At 44.2% G+C, this 19,380-nt stretch overlaps 1 protein-coding gene across 1 annotated transcript in view; it reads left to right on the forward strand.

Moving 5' to 3' along the window:
• The window catches only part of Vwa3b (von Willebrand factor A domain containing 3B), a 165,828-nt gene that overhangs the window by 20,140 nt on the left and 126,308 nt on the right, over window positions 1-19,380 (forward strand). The window contains 4 exon segments of the mRNA XM_028775375.1: window positions 4,254-4,348; window positions 6,636-6,886; window positions 8,704-8,866; window positions 16,547-16,716. Of these exon segments, the coding sequence (XP_028631208.1) occupies window positions 4,254-4,348; window positions 6,636-6,886; window positions 8,704-8,866; window positions 16,547-16,716 (679 nt within the window).

The following is a 19,380-nucleotide window of genomic DNA, read 5'->3' on the forward strand; positions in this document are numbered from 1 at the left end:
ATCTTTATTTTTATTTTATTTTGGATTGCCTTGAAGCATTACTGAAAGTGTAAGGGAGAGGAGGAACCTTCTCCAACATGTCTGTAACCTGATGCTCAGAGGGCATACACTATGGACAACTCCCATTATCAGGTGGTTCTGAATTAACCTATAAAACAAATATTTATTCAGCAGCCAGCAATATCAAATTTTGAATCTGAAGCCCACTATGTCTCACTTGCCAGCTCGTCCTGTGGTAGTCATTTGGAGTCTAGACCGCGCAGTTTTCCTACAGGCTGATCTGAACCAGACCTCTGAATGCAAGACTTTCCTCACCAGTGTTCTGCCTTCTTGTATAATTCCTTCTCAGGAGCTGGCATGGCTGTATGCTGTTCACATACTTATGGATTGGGTGTGTGCCTATGATTTTCTAATATAGTAAGATAACATTGTTGATGATATTCTCTAATGGCCTTTTATTGCTTGTAGAATTTACATTGGTATTATCTTATTTCTGATATTCATAATTTTCATTTCCTGTTATGAATCTTTGTTTTGTTTTCATTTCTTGAGACCGGTCTCTCTATACAGTCCAGGCTAACCTGGAATTTGCTCTGTGGCTCAAGTTAATCTTGAACTCACCATCCTCAGTTGCTGTTCTCACCTTGTATTGAGTTAAAAATATCTTTGTGTGTGGTTTTTTTTTTTCTTAGACATATTTGTCTTTCAGAATGGTGTTATTTACTTTCCGGATATCTTAGGACTTTAAACAAATATCTTGTTTGGGTTGAGTTTTCAATTTAGCACCATTGAGGCCAGGGAGTATCTATCACCTGTGAACTTTTAGGCTTTGAAAATGTGCTGACCATTGTCCTGTGTCACCACAGTTATTCGGGAATATTTGTAAGTGTTGTTTAAGTCAAGAGCATTCATAGCGTTGTCCATATTTGTAGTAATTCTTGTTCATGGATTTGCCTCCTACTTTGATCGATTTTGTTCATGTATTAAACCCAGAGGCCTGTGCATACTATGCCAATGCCCTACCATTGAGCTCACTCCTGTTGCTCATAGTGGGTCTTCCTTTCCTTGAGGGTTGGTGGCCACTGGCCCATGAGGACAAAGGGAATAGAAGCTGCGAGCAGGATTCGGATGGCCATGAGTATGGTGGAGAGAATTTCCAGGAGTCAGTTTCAGAGAGACAGCTCCTTTTATTGCTCTGGTATAAGGTATGTAAGGGGGCTTTTAGGGTTGCATGCAGGAAGGGCTGATTGGTTATAACACAGTACCTAATTATCATACAGGCAGGAAGGAAGAGCAGGACTTGGAGGAAGCTTTGCTCAGGGACATACTCCAAATAAAGTTAATCATTTATGCTTGGAGACATTCTCCAAACAAGGTCAGTTTGAGAAAGGGAGTCCTCCATTTTGTAGCAAGCTCGGAGAGCTATCTGGATATGGTGGACTGTGATCTTAATCCACCATTTAAAAGATATTGCTGTTTGTGTCTTTCTTATTTTTATTTCCCAAGCTGGAGGTCAAACTGAAGGCCCCTGTTTATATCCGCCAGGTTCTTTTTTACATCTGTTGTTTAAATTAGATATTTTTTATTGTTATGTCTTCAAGCTCATTCATTCCTTGTTTTGCTCCTGAGCCCACCATATACTAAGTTTTTAAATTTAGCCTATTCTGTTTTTAAAAGAACACTTAGATCCAACCAGAAAATGTGGTTCATTTTTCTTTTTATCTCAAAAACCTTTATTATTGGTTATATATTAATTACACAAAACAATGGGTTTTGTGACACTCCCATATATATGTTTAATGTTCTTTGGCTGTATTCACACGCATTTAACACTCTCATACCTTACTGTTATCTTCTCATATAGTTTCCATTCTTCTGAATGTTCTCTACTTCTTGATTCCTCTGCATATGAGAGAAGACAGATGGGGTAGAAACCCCGGGTTGGGATTACATAATTTCTACAAAATATTGGTGCCCAACATTATGAGAAATGTTGGGGACTGTCCAGTTGGTCAGCTCTCTCTGTCATTTCTATACTTTTGGAAGCTGTGTCTTTATGCTTCCTGCAGACTCAGATAATATTTAATTCCTTTTCAGATTTCTGACAGGGTTGAAGACTAGCTATAGTCTCACAATTAAACTTATGTTGTTTAACATTAAAGATGTTCTAGATTTGAAAAGATGATTTTATATAAACTCTAAGATATGAAATACACTGATAACATCCAATCCATCAATTTTGTCATCTTAAGTGTAACAGGAATTGTTGTAAAGGACTATTTTACTCTGTCTTGGCAGAGCTAAGCTGTTGATTATCCCACATCTTGTATCCTTTCCTGGACAGTTTTCTTTTGTCTGCAGATGAATTAGGGCAATTCTTGCTCAGTGGCTACCTTGCCACAACTGGAGCAACTCCATATGGAGGTTATGATGTTTAATATCTTTTCTGAAGTGTGAAGGGGGTATTGTCAGGAACAGACAAGTCTCCTAGTCAAAGTTTCTATTAACAATGAAATGATTTTAAATGCCATATTCTGTGGATTTCTGATGCTTTTGAAGACTATCCATCTATTTAAAGTATATCTGAACTGTTAAGCCTTGACTACTCTTAGCTATTTCTATTTGAATGATATTGAAAACACCTTATTATAATTAAATCAGAATCAAATATAACCATGAGTCTATTATCTGGCTATTAACTTGCATTACTTAATCATCCTAAACAGTTTATAATAGCAGCTATCAGAAGGACTGGGTCTAAGTCTTGCATTCTAAAATGAGTTGCACAGGCACAATGCCTATCCAAGAGTAACAATAATAATTTCAAATTTTATATCAATGTAAAAATTTACACCAATGCAAGCCTTAAATTTGCATCAATATATAAATTCTGCACCAATGTAAGAATTTATATCTTCAATTTTGCACCGGTTATAAAGATTTCTACCAATGTAAGATTATGGAGATACAATGCTTTGTTTAAGAATAAACTTAGTAATTTATCCCATATATCTTTTTTTTTTTTTGGTTTTTCAAGACAGGGTTTCTCTGTATAGCCCTGGCTGTCCTGGAACTTACTCTGTAGACCAGGCTGGCCTTGAACTCAGAAATCTACCTGCCTCTGCCTCCCATGTGCTGGGATTAAGTGTGTGCACCACCACTGCCCGACCTAATTTCTTATAATGAAACTCTATCCCCCTTTTCCCCTTCCTTTTACCTAGGAAAGGATAGAGAAGAGGAGAGACAGAGATCCTCAAATCCAAGCTCTCTATTTAGTTTCCTCCCTGTTCAAAGTTATGAACGTTTCCAAATTATCCCTTACCTTGAGTGATGTCATCATAGTTCATCCCAAGAGGCTCTATTGTCTCTGAAAGATCCATGAAATGCTAAACATGCATTTAGGTAATGCTGTATTCCCATCAGTTTGGATTGGTCCTGACACACAGAGGGTGCTAGGTGGAGTATGGACCTAAATGTTTGCACAGCTGAGCAAACAATCCAGTAGTCCTTTGACAAAGAACCCAGTGTGCATTTCAGCTGGCTACTGAGCTGTTCATAGACCTGCCCCTTTCAAGCCTCAGCCAAATCTTGTGATTCTGATGTCTTGCTGATGTCATACTTGGTTCTTCTGGATCGATTACTTGCTTAGTTCATTTCACTTGAGCAGTAGGCTGTCCCTAAGTTAAATTTTTATATTTATTTATTATGTTTGCCTAATTTAAGAAACAACATTTCCTCTTGAAATTTTAATTTGTATGTGTGTGGTGTGGTGTGAATGCTCCTGTGTGTTCAGGTGTGCTTCCGTGTGTGCATGTGTACGACCATATTTTTGGTTTATTTAAATGCTCATATGCATTTAACCCAGGCTGGCTTTGAACTCCTCATCCTGCTTCCACCTCCCAAGTATTGGGATTACAAGGGTGAGTAACATGCTTGGTCACTGGTTTTATCAAGTTTTGTGAATTAAGTTCAAACCTTCAGTAAGACTTCAGGCATTAAGCACAGTTTTCATGTTGTGATTTTGAACTTTGCCTCAATTGTTCTAGATGAAAGAACCTGAAAATGAGCCCCACCTTGTCACCCTTTCAAAGATTTCTGCATGCCATAAGCACTTATGTTTGTCATCGTTCCTGGAAAGACTTTATGACTTAAAACAGAATACAAAGCATTACAAATTACTGAGAAAAATGTTTGAAAACAAACAAAAGAATCTTTGCTGATACACTGTTTTGATTATCTTTATAAAAATACAGATTATGTGACTTCTTTGAGAAGACCCGTGGCTTCTCGGTATGCTGATGGCCTATTCCAACAGTTCTACACAGCAGAAGATGGCAGGCTATACAACGTAAGTCAGAGGTCTCTCAGTCGCATGGAAAGAGGCTGCGGCCACATTAAGATCTTAGGGACTAAGTGGTGGTGGTGAATGCCTTTAATCCCAGCATTTGGGAGGTAGAGGCAAGGAGATCTTTGAGTTCGTGGCCAGCTCGGTCTACAGAGTGAGTTCCAGAACAGCCAATGCTACAGAGAGAAACCCTGTCTTGAAAAATGAAAACAAACAAACAACCCCTCCCCCAAACAACAACAGATCCCAGGGGCCAGAGGGATTCCCATTTCAGGTTTTCTTTGGGCAGTGACAGAATGATGAAGTTGTAGTTGAGCAGCTCGGGAAGGAAGCCCAGGGCCTGAAGGAGAAGAGTGCAGAGCGCTCTCCCTAAGAAGAAAAACCTCTATGTACTGTATTTTGAAAATGATGGTGAAAAAAGCCAGTATGAGAGTAATCTCTGAAGTCACCCAATAGACAAATGGAGGCTGTTCTTACCTGCCAGAGCCAGGTGGGACTAGGGGTAGCGCTGGCAGGTGGAGAATTCACCAATGCACAGCTGGAGTCCGAAATCTTGTTGGAGATATACCTCTGAGTGACACTGGGACTATTACTCCCTAGGAATCTGCAGGGGGCCCTCCAAGGATCCCTGTGTTAGTCGAGGTTGTCTAAAGGAAGAGGACTAGTAGAATGAACATAGCTATTAAAAGAGGATTTATTACAGTGGCTCACAGACTGTGCTCCAGCTAGCCCAATAATGACTACCTCCCATTGGAAAGGCCGATAATTCATAGTTGTTCAGTCCAGGAGACTGGGTGTCCCAGTCTGGTGCTAGAGTGCAGCTTGTCTTCAGTCTCCATTGTACTCCTGAAGAAGTAGGCGCTAACACCAGCAAAGGAATGCCTCAACAACAGGATAAAGAACTTAGCAGTAAGAGAGAGGGCAAGCAGGCAAAAAGGAAAATGTTTCCTTCTTTATATCCATTCATGTGGGCTGTCAGCAGAAGGTGTGGCCCAGATTTAGGGCGGGTCTTCCCATCTCAAATGATCCAATCAAGACAATCCCTCACAGGAGTGCTAAGGGACTTGTTTTCAGCTGATTCCATATGTCAAGTAGACAATTAGTATCCATCCCAACCCTCAGCAGATACTCGGCATAGCACAGTATTTGGATAAACCCTATCTATACGTTATCACTAGATGATTTATAATACCCAACACAATATAAACGCTGTGTGACTACGTCTTACATCATTTTGATTAGGGAATAACAAATAACCCGTTCATAGTCAGTATCCATGCAGTTCATTTTTTAATATTTTCTACCCTAGGTTGGTTGAATCTGAGAATATCGACCCTGTGGGTGGGAAGGCTGACTGTATTTACTAATTTAAAAATTGCACCTCTGAGTTTGGTGAACTAGAGCTGTTTTTAACTGGTCCATATTAAAATCACCACAGAGCAGAGATGCCTTTGCCCACATAAATCCACTGCCACATCCCCTGAGCTCTTTCTGTGACTTTCCCATGGTTGATGGAAACAGGAGCGACCATCTGCGTAAACCCAGATGGGGCACCGATGATGGACCAAAGAAAGGGTCCATCTAGGTCTAGCTCAGTGAACCAGAGTTTATAGGGGTTACTCAAAGGGGCAGGAGGGACTCAATGGCTACTGTATCATGGAGAAAAAAAACCCACCATACCGAGCACAGGTGACTGAATCCCTGCAGCTCCATTATTAAATCCCCCTCCCTCCTCCACTTTGTAGAAAATAGCCCCACAGCACAGTTTCATGCCGAGGGTTCTGGAAGTGAGGTTTTTAGAGAAGCCTTGAGGTATGGCAGGGGCTGGGCGTGGCTCAGTGGAAAAGCACTTGTTGAGCATGCGCAGGAAAGTCCTAGGTTCACTCAAAGCATCACAGCGACTTTGGAGACCTTTGAAGAAATATTTTGCAGCGTCTTCTTACATAGGAAAACTCTTTAATGGGACTTTAAAAAGTAAATCTGTCTTGGCTAGTTTTTCTTTCTTTTACTCAATTTGTTAAAAGTGCCCCTGGCCATTTTCTGGTATTCTGTGTATATTATAAAATAAGATACAACCTAGAAGTTTTATTTTATTTTATTTTGAGTGCTGCAGCTTGAAGAGATCTCATTATCTGAGAGGCTGAAATTTCCTTCCTGGCTCCTGTGGGGTTTGAAGGGCACCTACAGAATCCTTTCTAGATAGTGGCTCCAGCTGTGTCACTGGAACTGAGGTTCCAACTACCTATTTTGCTATTATTCTTTTTAACTTTTTATCCTTATTTCCATTCAGCTGACAGCAAAGTCAGAGCTGATCTACCAGTTTGTGGATTATTTAACACAAGCAGTGGAGAGCTATAGGCAGCGGATGGACTGGCTCACCAGTGGGAGCCGGCAGATTTTTGGTGTTATCTTGGAACAGAGAGTCACCATAGTGCTGGATCTCAGTGATGTTCTGATGGAGGAGCTCAATCTGTGTCGGGATGCTCTGACAATGGTCCTCAGGGAGCAGGTGGCTCTCATCACCAAGTTCAACATCCTATGGTGAGTTCCCAGTGGAAACACTTGTCTCTGCGGAATGTCTCATCTTCGGAGTTAAGTTGCAGCGCTAACACAGTCAGTCTGATGGCAAGGGAGGAGGATTATCATAATCGATAGAACATATAATTTCAGCAGAAAACCCACGATGAATTTATTATTCATCTCAGGGAACTTTTATCTGCACTTCCCAGGACACCTTAGGTTTGGTGTTAAAAGAGATTTAGAAACCTACTTTTTTTCAATCTACTGGCAGGTTGAAAACATGGGAATATGAATAACTATATTATTTGTGTATATGTGTGTGAGTTGAAGCTGTAAGTCTCGTTTTAGATTGGATATTGAGATTAAAGGCCACAACTTTTGCTGCCTTTTCCAGACTGAATTTGTGACACACAATGACCTCTCCTATGAGTTTAAACCCCTCTAATCAGAACAACAGGTGGTCACCGTTCTAGAATTTCAAGTAGAGTTTTATGATTGATTATTTATGGATTCTTGGCGCCACAGGAATGTGGGTTTCAGTGCTAACTTCTCAGCCTCATCAACAGTTGAGCCTCCTTGACGAGAAACATCTGGATGAGCGGGTGGAGGGAAATGCACTTAACTGAGTTTTTCTCAACTGAATAAATGCACTTTTATCTAAATAGGGGATACCTTTGTGGGCGGTGTTGACAGAAATGTGTTATTGAAGGATCTGAGTTTCGATATGCACAAAGCCTTTGCTTTCTTGGATTGTTTACTATAGCATATGTGCTACTCAGTCAGATCTCTCTACCCAGAGAGGCCCCACTAAGGAGACACACGTATGAGTCAACTATCCCTGTGTCATGGGAGCATTAGTGACAGTAAGCCAATTTGGTTGACATTATAAACACACTAGATTCGAAAGGTTCCTCTTTTTTGAGACGAAAGTGCCCTTCAGTCATTTCTAAAATAAACGGTTTAAACAAATGTCCTAAGGATTTTAAAACACATCCTGCTGAACTAAAACAGTACCATTTTTGACCCAGGAAGGATGACTGGTCAAGCTCCGAAAGGGCAATGAAAACAATATCACTAAGAATAAATTTTAAAATAGTGAGTTGCTACCAACCTGTAAGCCGTAATAGTGTGCTATTATAAATTCACTATTGATAGAAGATAGTTTAGCGATCCTGTTAATGAAAATAGTTTCTCCTAGTATTCGTGCATATGTGTACACGATCCTGTGCACATGTGTGTGTGCGCACATGTGTGTGCACATGTGTGGGGACCAGAGGTGTCTTCTTAAATCACTCTCTACTTTATATTTTTTTCCTTCTTTGAGACAGTCTTTCACAGAACCTGGAGCTCTCTGATTGGCTAGGCTGAATGGCCTGCAGGCCTCAGGGATATTCCTGTCTCTGCCTCTTTACATTTGGGATGTCAGTGTATGCTGATGTGGTTGCCTTTTTTTATGTGATACCAGAGATCCAAACTTGGGTCCTCATGCTTGGACAGCAGGCATTTACTAACTGAGCTTCTCCTTGGCCCCTCTCTTAATGTATTTAAAGCACCAGTTAACACTTGTACCTGTTTGTCTGTCCCATGCCACTCCAGCTATGTCTCCTGGTCACCATGCCTGCAGGAGGTCACAGTGCTTTGACATTAGGTATTAGATCCTCGATAGACTTTCCCCAACAGGACAGACATGTCTGCACTGGCTCACATGTTTTCTCAATGACTCTCGGAGACCTGGCAGCTTGGTTTCCCTTCTTGCCCAGGTGACTTCCGGTTGACACTGAAGGCCAACACTCCTGTGTTGACATTAATCACTGTCTGGTGACTGTGATCCCTTTCAGGGTTTCTGAAGAGCCTGTGAAATGGCAGGAGTATGCCATCCTTGTGACTGAACACTCCATAGCCGCTGCCATCAGTTGGATTGAGAAAATGACTTTTGAGCCCATGACTGTGGGAGAGGTTAGCTGCTTGGACACTCTGCTGGAAGCTGGGCAAGACAAAACGGTAAGTGTGTCCACAACTGGCCCAGGTCACTAAGGTGGCCTCCAGCTTAATTCTATACTCTCTGTGTCTCCACACTGCTGATCCAGGCCTCCTCCTAGTTGCTTCTTAGGGAAACTCAAGCATTGTCATTGAGGGTACCTGCCTTAGTTTTCTGTCCAGTTGCTATGGTAACATGCCCCAATCAAAAGCAATTGGGCAGGAGGATGGTTTATTTTCTGCTGATGGTTCCAGGTTACAGTCATCATAGTGGGGATGTCATAGCAGTAGGAGCTCAAAGGAGCTGGTCACATTGCACCTGCAGTCAAGGGCGGGGAGCACAGAGGAGAGAGGGGGGAGGGAGGGAGGGAAAGAGGAAGGAAGGGAGGGAGGGAGGGAGAGATACTCTTAGCCAACCTGCTCTGGACAGTCCTTCACTGAGAGGTTCTTCCCCAGTGACTCGAGATGGTGACCAGTTGACAAAACTAATCAGCACAGTCCCCAAAGCATAATTCCATCCACTCCTGAATCCACGGTCAGTCTAGAAGTGAACTCCAGGCTTCAGTGATGGCTTTGGTGATGGCAGAGTTGGAGCAACCAAAATGGGGCTGCCCGTACCTGCCTAGTGAGCTGACCTAAGCATCTGCAGGGTTAGTATGGCCTACCTAATGATAGACCCTTATGTAGCTAGTTCAAAGAGAAGACATAGGACTGTGGCCAGACTGTAAATCTCTAACACATTAGTTCTATTCCTGCCCTTGTGCTGATTAGAGAAAGAAGTCTCCATTTATAGGAAACAGAGGTTGAGAAACTCCCCAAAGAGAGTTTCCCTAGCACCCATGTTCTAGATCTTTCCCAGCTGCTTCGTTTCATAGATGGGTTTGTTATGTGTATTCAAGTCGATGAGCCTTGTGTGATGTCAGCGTTAATTGTCAACTTGACACAACATGAAACCACCTGAGAAGAGAATCTCAATGAGGAATTGTCTAGACTGGATTGGGCTCATGGCTGTGTCTTTGGGGGATTGTCTTAGTTGATATGGGAAGACCCAGCTCACCGTGGGCAGCACCATTGCCTAGGCTTGGGGCCCTGAACCATGTAAGAGTGAAGAAACCAACCCAAGCACAAGCAAGCGAGCATGCATAAGTTTATTTGTCTCTGTTCTTACTCTGGATGTCACATGACCAGCTACTTCAGGCTCTGTCACCATGACTTCTTTGCAGTGAGGGGCTATAACCTGGAACTATGGATCAAAATAATGACTTTCTCCTATAAGTTGATCTCTGTCAAGCTATTTTATGACAGTCAGAGAAATGAAACTTGTATGGCCCCCCATGCATTTGGATGCACTGGCTTTCGGTTTTCCATAGGGACCTTTGATAATGACCCTTCTCCCGAGAGAAGTGTCTCCTTCTGCCACAAGGTCTGTTTCTCTGAGTGACCCTGGTGATGAGGCTCTTTAAGAGGATGATTTAATGGCAAGGGATTTCTCTGGGTGGGAGGGATTCCATAGCCAGCTGGGGGGTGGGGGAGGAAGGAGAGGGGGAAGAGGATGGGGGAAGGAGGGGGGGGAGGGAGGAGAGGAAGTAGGCTTGCCTTTGAGCTGTAGATGCTAAATACTTGCTTCCTCTATTCTGGAAAACGGGAGTCTCTGTAGGTTCCAATCTTTTTGTAACTTCATCCAGGACTCCTTTCTTTACAAAATAAGCAAACAAATAAATTAATGCTGGCACACCCCCATTGGCCACCAGTCTAAGTTTACCAGTATGAAGGTGATGATCTGAAATTGTGAACTCTTTGGTTTTTCCTCACAAAGCCAGCTGAACACGTGCTTCTCATTAAAGAAGAACCAAATACAAACCACTTTGTTCTTTGGCCTTTCAAGTCTGTTTTGACATCTGCAAAATTCCAAGTGTTCGGATTTTACTAAGCACTTAAAACAGAATGTTTCCCAGGCTTTGGATGTGTGTGTATATGTGTGTGTGTGTGTGTGTGTATACATGTATGTGTGTGTACATGTATGTGTGTGTACAAGTATGTGGGCGTACATGTGTGTGTACATGTGTGTGTGTACATGTGTGTGTGTACATGTGTGTGTACATGTATGTGCATGTACATACAAGCATGTTCTTTCTGTGTGGGCTTGACTGTATTGATCACTGCTGACTCTGGCCAGTGTCAGGTGGCCAGACTTGATCAGATTCCAATCCTCAGATGGCCTTGCTTTTTCCTTTATTCCCCCTGGGTTCATCCCAATCTTAGAAAATATGAACAACCCAGTGAGCTCCAGGGAGTCCTTTAGAAGAAGAACCAAGAAAAGTGCTGGCAGGTACTGACCACCCCATTCAACCTGTGGCCTAGAGCAAATTCAAAGCATATACGGATCACAGAAGTCCTCCACCGATAGCCTCACCTGTGGGTGATCTCAAGGAAAATTCTAGTAAACACATCTGTCTTGTGCACACTTTATGTCTCGTAAGAGTAAAACACAGTGTGCGTGTGTGTGGACCGGTTCCCTAAGGTCCCACTCCTCTGCTCCATGCCTCTCAAAACCACCCCAGAGAGTTCCAGTTTATTCATGTAGTTTGCTAGGAATAGAAAAATCTTAAATGCCAACACACCTGGAATAGTGACTATAACCACATAGACCCTTCCTACTGATGACAACATGGTTGTCTTCCTTCATCCTTGGGCCCTGAAACCCATAGACACCAATATTCAAAAATAAAATAACATAGAAGCCAGTATCGTATGAAGCCCACGAGTGGAGGAAGCCATTGGCTGCATTCAGTGCTGGACTTAGGAACCTGTAAGAGTGAGAATGAGCCTTGGCGGGCTTTGGGGTCTCTGAGGATCCCTGGCAGAATGTGGGGTCTGTTTAAATCGTGTCTCCAATACTAGCAATTGCAGACACAATTGAAGTCTAAGTTATCACTGTATTCTGTGCAAAAAGATCTGGTTCATACAGAGGGCAGCCTGCAAGCTATTGAGGAAATGCTTGGTAGGTGAGGCCTGGGTTCCTCAGAGCCCAGCTGTGCTGGCAGCACAGGTTTCCACAGTATCAGCAGGAAATCTGCAGATGCAGACTACAAAGGGTCTTTGGGCAAGAAAGGGCTGTTCAGCAGAGTTCAGGGCCTTGGTTGTCCATGTCCTGAAGAGTTTCGTTCCTGGTTTTAGGGACCACCTGCCCCTCAGGACACCTGGGCTTCTGTGTTTGTTTATCCCAGCCTCTCTTTTGTGTACCCAGTAGGCACTCATTTAGGTTTTAAATCATATTCACAGGGAGAGTAAATGAGTGAATTAAAGATAGACTTTTTTAATCCCAAGAGGGGCTTGCCCTCCTGATGCCAGACTGTTGGTCTGTAAAACTGTCATCTCACTTGCTTCCCCAGAGCAGTTTGGACAAGTGTAAACGTTTTCCATTGCGTTGCCGATGCCTAACCAGGGATCTTGAGATGTTTCTTAGACAGCAGAGGCATGAAAAGGAAATACTGTCAGTGTGGTTGAGTTTGGGAGCTAGGCGTAGGTCCAAGTAGTTCTGGTCCTGAACATGTGACACTGAACTGAGGTTTGTTATTTTCAATCAAAGAGAAATGAATGGTGCTGGGCGAGGCAGGTGAGCCTGCTAAGCCTTACAGGACTCTGGTGGGAACAAGGAGTGGAATTCAGACCCTAGAACCTGCAAGGGCAGATAGTAAGTGATGGCCCAGTTGTTAGGAGCCATCTGAGAAGCCAACTAGAGTTCATCCCATTACTGACCATAAGTGGTTCACACAAGGAAAGGGCTGTCAGAGAGGTGAGGAGGAACAAGAGTTCAGTCCCCAGATATGGAGCTGACTTAAAATGATGCAGTGTTACTGTGAATGGAAAGAGAGGCAGAGTCTTCGCTGGATTCCCTGCTAATCTCCATTTTGCTTCTTGAGGAAGACTTTATGCCCGAGGCTTTGGGATGAGAGCCGACGTGGACGGTGGCAGAGAAGGAGGTCAGGGTAGAAGCAACTGCTCCTTGTCTGATTCTTCCCTTTTCTTCCTTCCATATCTGATGCCAGGAAGATGCTGAGGTCTCTTCATCTGGGCAGAATGCAGGTTGCCATGAAATGGGACATGAAGGTGCCACCTGTGTGTCTGTACCTAGAGCTCTATTATTGACTAGACTATCTGTTCAGTGAGCCCCAAGGGTCCCCAATTTTGTATCCCCAGCACTGAGATTATTGGCACTCACCACCGAGCCTGGTTTTTACAAGGATGCTGGGGATGGAATTTAGGTCTTTGTGCTTGAGTTGTAAGCACCCTCTTGACTGAACTATCTCCCCAAACTTTACCATTCTATTAAAAAAAAAAAAGATGTACTGATTTTATGTATATGAGTACCCTGTAGCTGTCTTCAGATACACCAGAAGAGGGCATCAGATCCCATTACAGATGGTTGTGAGCCATATGTGGCTGCTGGAAATTGAACTCGAGACCTCTGGAAGAACAGTTGGTGCTCTTAACCACTGAGCCATCTTTCCAGCCCCTTAGCTTTCTATTTTATGTGGAATAAATTGCAGGACCTTTTGGCTGAGCGCTCCAGTGCAGTTTTCAGATAAATAACATCTCCAGGGGAAACCATTTCTGCGTAAGAGTTTCAGTATCTTGGGCCATTGCCAGAGCACTGAAGTATCCTGTCTGAGACTTCTGGCACAACCTTCTCCATCTCTAGGTCCTTGTCTAGTTAGGCTTTTATTGCTGTGAAGAGACACCATGACCATGACAACTCTTATAAAGGAAAACATTCAATCAGGGTTGGGGTATATATAGGTCAGAGGTTTAGTCCATATCACCATGGCGGGAAGCATGGTGGTGTGCAGGCAGACATGGTGCTAGAGAGGTAACTGAGAGGTCTACATCTGGATCTACAGGCAGCAGGAAGAGATGGTGACCTACTAGATTTGACTTGATCTTCTGAGACCTCAAAGCCTTCCTCCATCAAAGCCATACCTCCTAATAGTGCCACTCCCTGTGAGCCTACAGGGGCCATTTTTTAGTCAAACCGCCACAGTCCTTATCTGTCACTTGATCTCACAGACCCTATAAGATACTCTGTTCCCTATCTTGGGTGATGTGTCGTTTTAGATGCCTATGAGAGGCTATTCCTATGTTAGATTTGGGCATAGATGTAAGCGGGAAATGTTTGTGAGGAGTGTTGCACACAGGAGCCTTAATCACTATCGCTCTAGGGCCTGTCCTAGTTAGGGTTTCTGTTGCTGTGATGAAACACCATGACCCAAAGCAGAAGCCTCGTATGGACACCTGGCACAAGGCCTATGTTACACCAGGAAGCAGGACAGCCTGGAATGTATTTGCTGGAAGAAAACAATTCAGTCAACCTAACACTCTACTGGGTGACAACACTCACCTGACTTCGCTTCCTAGTGATTACTTTTTTTTTTAGAGATCTGAGAGTTAGTGTTGACAGACTAGAGAGGAAAAACTATGGGAGAAGTTAAGGCTCTTCCATGCCTGTTGGAGGAGGCAGTGGCTGAAGTAGTCTTGTCTGGGCTCTCACTCTGGCCGTGTAACTCCCAGCCTGGGCCCTTGGCTACCCCTGCTCTACCCATCCCATTGGATAGCAAGTATGCTCTGTCTGCTGCAGACATAGGCTCCTAGCCAACTGGGCAACTAACCATGGGTCTGTCCCCTCTCCACCAGGTTTTAAGGTAAGGGAGAAACATTTATTAGCTAGCTTCATCTCATAAGGAGTTGAGATTAAAGCATAAATAAATCGTGGGTTCCATCCTGGCTAGTCCTATGTCAGCTTGACACAAGCTAGAGTTATCTGAAAGGAGGGAACCTCAATTGAGAAAATGCCTCCATTAGATCCAGCTGTAAGACATCTTTTAAATTAATGATTGATGAGGGAGGGCCCAGCCCATTGTGGGTGGTGCCATCCCAGGGCTAGTGGTTCTGGGTTCTATGTTCTATAAGAAAGCAGGCTGAGCAAGCCAGTAAGCAGCACCCCTCCATAACCTCTGCATCAGCTCCTGCCTCCAGATTTCTGCTCTGCTTGAGTTCCTGTCTTGACTTCCTTTGGTGATGAACAGCAATGTGGAAGTATAAGCCAAATAAACTTGCTTTTCGATCATGGTGTTTCATTGCAGCAATAGGCACCCTAACTAGGACAGGCTCTAAGGAGAAGGTGAAGCCTGTTTCTCACCCACACAGTACATTTGCTGAGGCACCTACCACGTTCTCTGTGGAAGGGATCAGTTGAGGGGATTCTGAGGGACAGGTTCAGATGATGTATAATATTCCTGGCTTGCTTAGATTTGTACTTTCAGAGGTTTCTGTAAAATACATACTAGTATGTATTTACTTAACCCTTACAACCAAGCCCTCAAGGATAAAGTGTATTGTCTCATTTTTTGACATTTGAAGACACCGAGGATAGGTCACTCACCTGAATTCATAGAATGCATTCGTGTCAGGGAGGCAGAATCCTGAGAAGAACAAGAGTGGAGCCATTGCAGACGCATCTCCTGGGTCTCCCTTGGAGGGCTTTCCATATCTCTGATTACAACAAGAACACATTTTTAGTCAAGTAGACATCTTCCAGAATCCCTAGCTCAAGATGAACATGTCACTGTAGCAAAGGTAGTCTCAATCACTGGCATTAAGACAGTCCTACATGTTTTTTCTTGTGAGCGTGATGTGTAGTATGTGTGTGGTGTGTATGTGTGTTGCATGTGGTATGTATGGTGTGAATGGGTATAGTGTGTAGTAGATATGGGGTATGGTGTGTATGTGTGGTGTATATGTATGAGTGTGTGTGTGTGTCTGTGTGTGTGTAGTATAGTATATGGTATTGTATGTGTATTATAGTCTTTATAGGAGCTATAGTGTGTGTCTATGTAGTATGATGTGTATGTAGGGGTGGTAGGTAGTGTATGTGTTGTGTTTGGTGTATGTGAGTGATGTGTGGTATGTTTATTAGTTGTGTGTGTTATGGTATGTGGTGTGTCCATATGTGCAGTGTATACAGTGTGTATATTTGACTGTGTGGTGTGTGTATGTGTGTTGTATGTGTGTGTGTGTGTGTGTGTGTGTAGTATGTGGGTGTGCCTGTGTATTGCTTTTGACATGGACTGCCCATTCCCCATTCTCTTTAGGACCAGGCAGGCGCATCCTTTTCCTGACATCCCATGAAGTCAGGGTAGTCTTAGCCTCCCAGCCATGTGTTTCCCTAGTGTGAGAAGAGCAGAGGATGAACCAGCTGGGAATACACCCTCTTTCCTGCATCCTGACTCAGATGACAGTGGATGAGTCTGTGCTATAGAATTCTAGCACCACCTTGGGAAGTGAATAATAATAAGCTCCCTGCTGGCAGTGGCTAGCTGGGCCCAAACTTCCTTTGCTTCTTGGCTTGAAAACAACCTTTCCTCTCCTGTCTCTGTACCTGTGGGCTCAGAGGCAGCTACTCTCAGAATCTGTCAACCACATTCTTCTTTGTGGAGCACCCAAGGACTCCACAAAGAGACACACTTGAATGACTCGCTTGCCAACTTTACTTCCCAGTGTCATCACAGAGCGCTGAGCATAACTTGTATTCTTTCTGTCCTCTCCTTTCTACAGCAATCAGAAAATGTGTTGCTGCTGAGTCTGGTGCAGGGCTGCGGTGTATGGGGGTAATAATAAGCCACTGCCATTGGCGCCTCTGTCTTGCAGATCGAAGCCATTTACTACTTTGTGGTGGGGGATGTTCCTCAGGAGTCCCAGAAGCTTCTAGTAAAGAGGGTTCAGGAGATCCCATATCCAGTCTGCACAGTGTCCTTCAACGCCAGAGGAGAAGAAACCATAGCCTTCCTAAAAGATCTGAGCGCCAAGACCCACAGCAGGTAGGCAGATGATGGATTTGAGAGGGCCAAAGAGTGGGTGGTCCACTTACAGTCTAGATGTTTACCCACTATGTTGTGGTATAGTCATCATGGTCTGCAAAGCCTTTCCTTTGTCATGCATCAATACAGTTCTTCTCTATTGCTCTCTTGGAGTCTTGCAGACTGGAGATGCTGCCTTCTCAGTCAGCTAATTCCTAGAGATAACAAGAACTGGGCTCCCCACTTAGGGCCATTCTAAGGCCAGGGTCTGACGATTGGAGATCACTCTAGCCCCTAGCTCTCGGCAACTGTTCACAATAGCCAGACTTTTTGAAACATACAGGCTTTTTGAGAGGGAATTGTGGGTGATATGGAGGCCTGGACTTGGCCTTTATTGACACCAAAGGCCGGCTGGAAATACACCTTTTCACTCTCCGGTTTGCCTAATAGAGTTGGTAGAAATGCAGGAATCCCATGGCCCCAGGAATCCTGACTTTCTATGTCTGAAGAGGGTCAGGACTCTTCCTGTATAACAAGACCCAAGGTGGGAGTCTGAGTTCACCACCCTAGAAGCTTTTCAGAAAGTTTGAAATCACTAGGCATAAGGCTTTGAATTTGGCATCCCGAGTGTATCCAAATACATAAAAGGGGTGTGGGACGTCTTCTTTCTCTAGGGTAGAGAGAAGACAGCTGGCAGGATCCCTTCTCTGGCTTGTACCTGCCTCCTCTCTCCTAGGTTCAGTGCTCAGGGAACAGCATGCTACAGGTCGCATTGATTCTGTTACTGACTTTCAGCTCATCCATTGCACGGTGGTGGGTTTATATAAAACAGTCAGGTGGAGACATGCCATGTTCCGCACACTCTGGGCCTTGGTGCTCCTGCCTGCTGTCGTATGGACTCAGACACAACATACTGTCTGCTCTTACTTTGTACCCTGGGCTGCTGGGCCCAGCTAGGGTACAATGATTAGCCAACTGGACACAGCATGTCTTTCTGGTCTGAGCTTGCAGGCTGCCTGGGCCTTGGGCTCAGCTGGACAGATCCCTCCTACCCTCCCCACCCAGTTTCCAAGGTTGTGTTTGTGTAGAAGCACCACGGTGGGTGTGGGTGCTGAGAGCTAGCAGTATTCTCCAAAGAGCCTTTCTTAATGGTGCCTCTCCCCATTAGAGGATACTTCTACCCTGTTGTCTTTTCTAATCTCCAGAAGAGATTAAAGAGTGGCAAGTTCCAGGCACCCAAGGCCTTGGCACTTGGGGTTCAGAGCCTGCCAGAGCAGACCTCATCTGTTCCTACCCCCTACCCCCACTCCCAAGACACACACACACACACACACACACACAGAGGCAGTCATCAAAGGGAGTGAGCTGGACATTTCTGCTCTGGAAAGTGCCTATGGGACACGGGCATAGCAAGGCTGGTGTCCTGGCCTCTGAACAGGCCACAGATATGAGGCTGTCTTGTCCACTGCCACCAAGTCACTATGGCTGCTTCACCTGGAGCTCTTTAGGAAAACAACAAACTTTCCACAGTCCAGGGGTTCCGAGGCCACTCCCACTTTTAGTTCGCCTTAGTTTACTTTAAGTTCACCACTTTAGACATGCTCCAAGTGGTCTCTCAGGATTCCCTGAGACAATTAGCAGTGACAAACAGAGGAGGTGTCTGAGCAGCACCTAAGACTTCCTTTGTCAATCAGAAGCTAGCATCTTATCACTTGACATTCTGGGTTACAGTTAAGGGGTTTCAGGAGTACAATTTAGGGACTGAGGATGTAGCCCAGGGTGCCTAACTGGTGTTCGTGAGGGCCTGTGTTCCAATTCTAGCACTGCCAAGAAATGGGAAAAAGAAAGGGAAAGAAAGAGATAAGCCCATCACCCTGTCTCACACCAGCAGCCGCTTTACCGTACACTCGGATCCTCTAGGGATCTTGTTAAAGTCGTGCTCTGACTCAGCAGGTCCAGGCAGGGCCTGGGATGGATTCTGAATCTCACCAGCTCCCAGGTGACACTGCTGATGTTCCTTGGACCACACTCTGAGCTGGCAGGCCCCCAAAACTTGCCCACACAGGAATTCTTTGCATTAGCTCTTAAGCTCAAAACCGGGGAAGTATGTGTTTGCTGAGTTACAGTTGACTGAAGCCACTCAGCAGTAAGCAAACTAGTCAATGCTGTCTGTATCCCAGCTTTTAACACTCAGCCAATCAATGCTAATGGCTGTTAGTGGGCTCCCTCATTTGATGCCTGGGCCATCAAAACCGTGTTGGTGTGATAGAGACTTAGAGACAAAACCTCACAAATTATCATTTTCCTAGGATCAGGAGACACCATTTGGCTGAGCTAATTAAAATAATGAGAAGCCACACCACCACAGAAAATCTCAAATCATTCTTGTGTGTGTGCATGTATGCATGAGTGCATGTGTGCATGTGTGCATGTGTGCATGTGTGTATGTGTGTATGTGTGTATGTGTGTATGTGTGCATGTGTGCATGTGTGCCTGTGTGCATGTAGGCATACACAGAGGTCAATGCTGGGTTTTCTCCAGTCACTTGCCGCCTTATATTCTTCTTCTTCTTCTTTTTTTGTTTTTCGAGACAGGGTTTCTCTGTATAGCCCTGGTTGTCCTGGAACTCACTTTGTAGACCAGGCTGGCCTCAAACTCAGAAATCCACCTGCCTCTACCTCCCAA

This window comes from Grammomys surdaster, unplaced genomic scaffold (assembly GCF_004785775.1).
Source record: "Grammomys surdaster isolate TR1022 unplaced genomic scaffold, NIH_TR_1.0 255, whole genome shotgun sequence".
In the NCBI taxonomy this organism is placed as follows: domain Eukaryota; kingdom Metazoa; phylum Chordata; class Mammalia; order Rodentia; family Muridae; genus Grammomys; species Grammomys surdaster.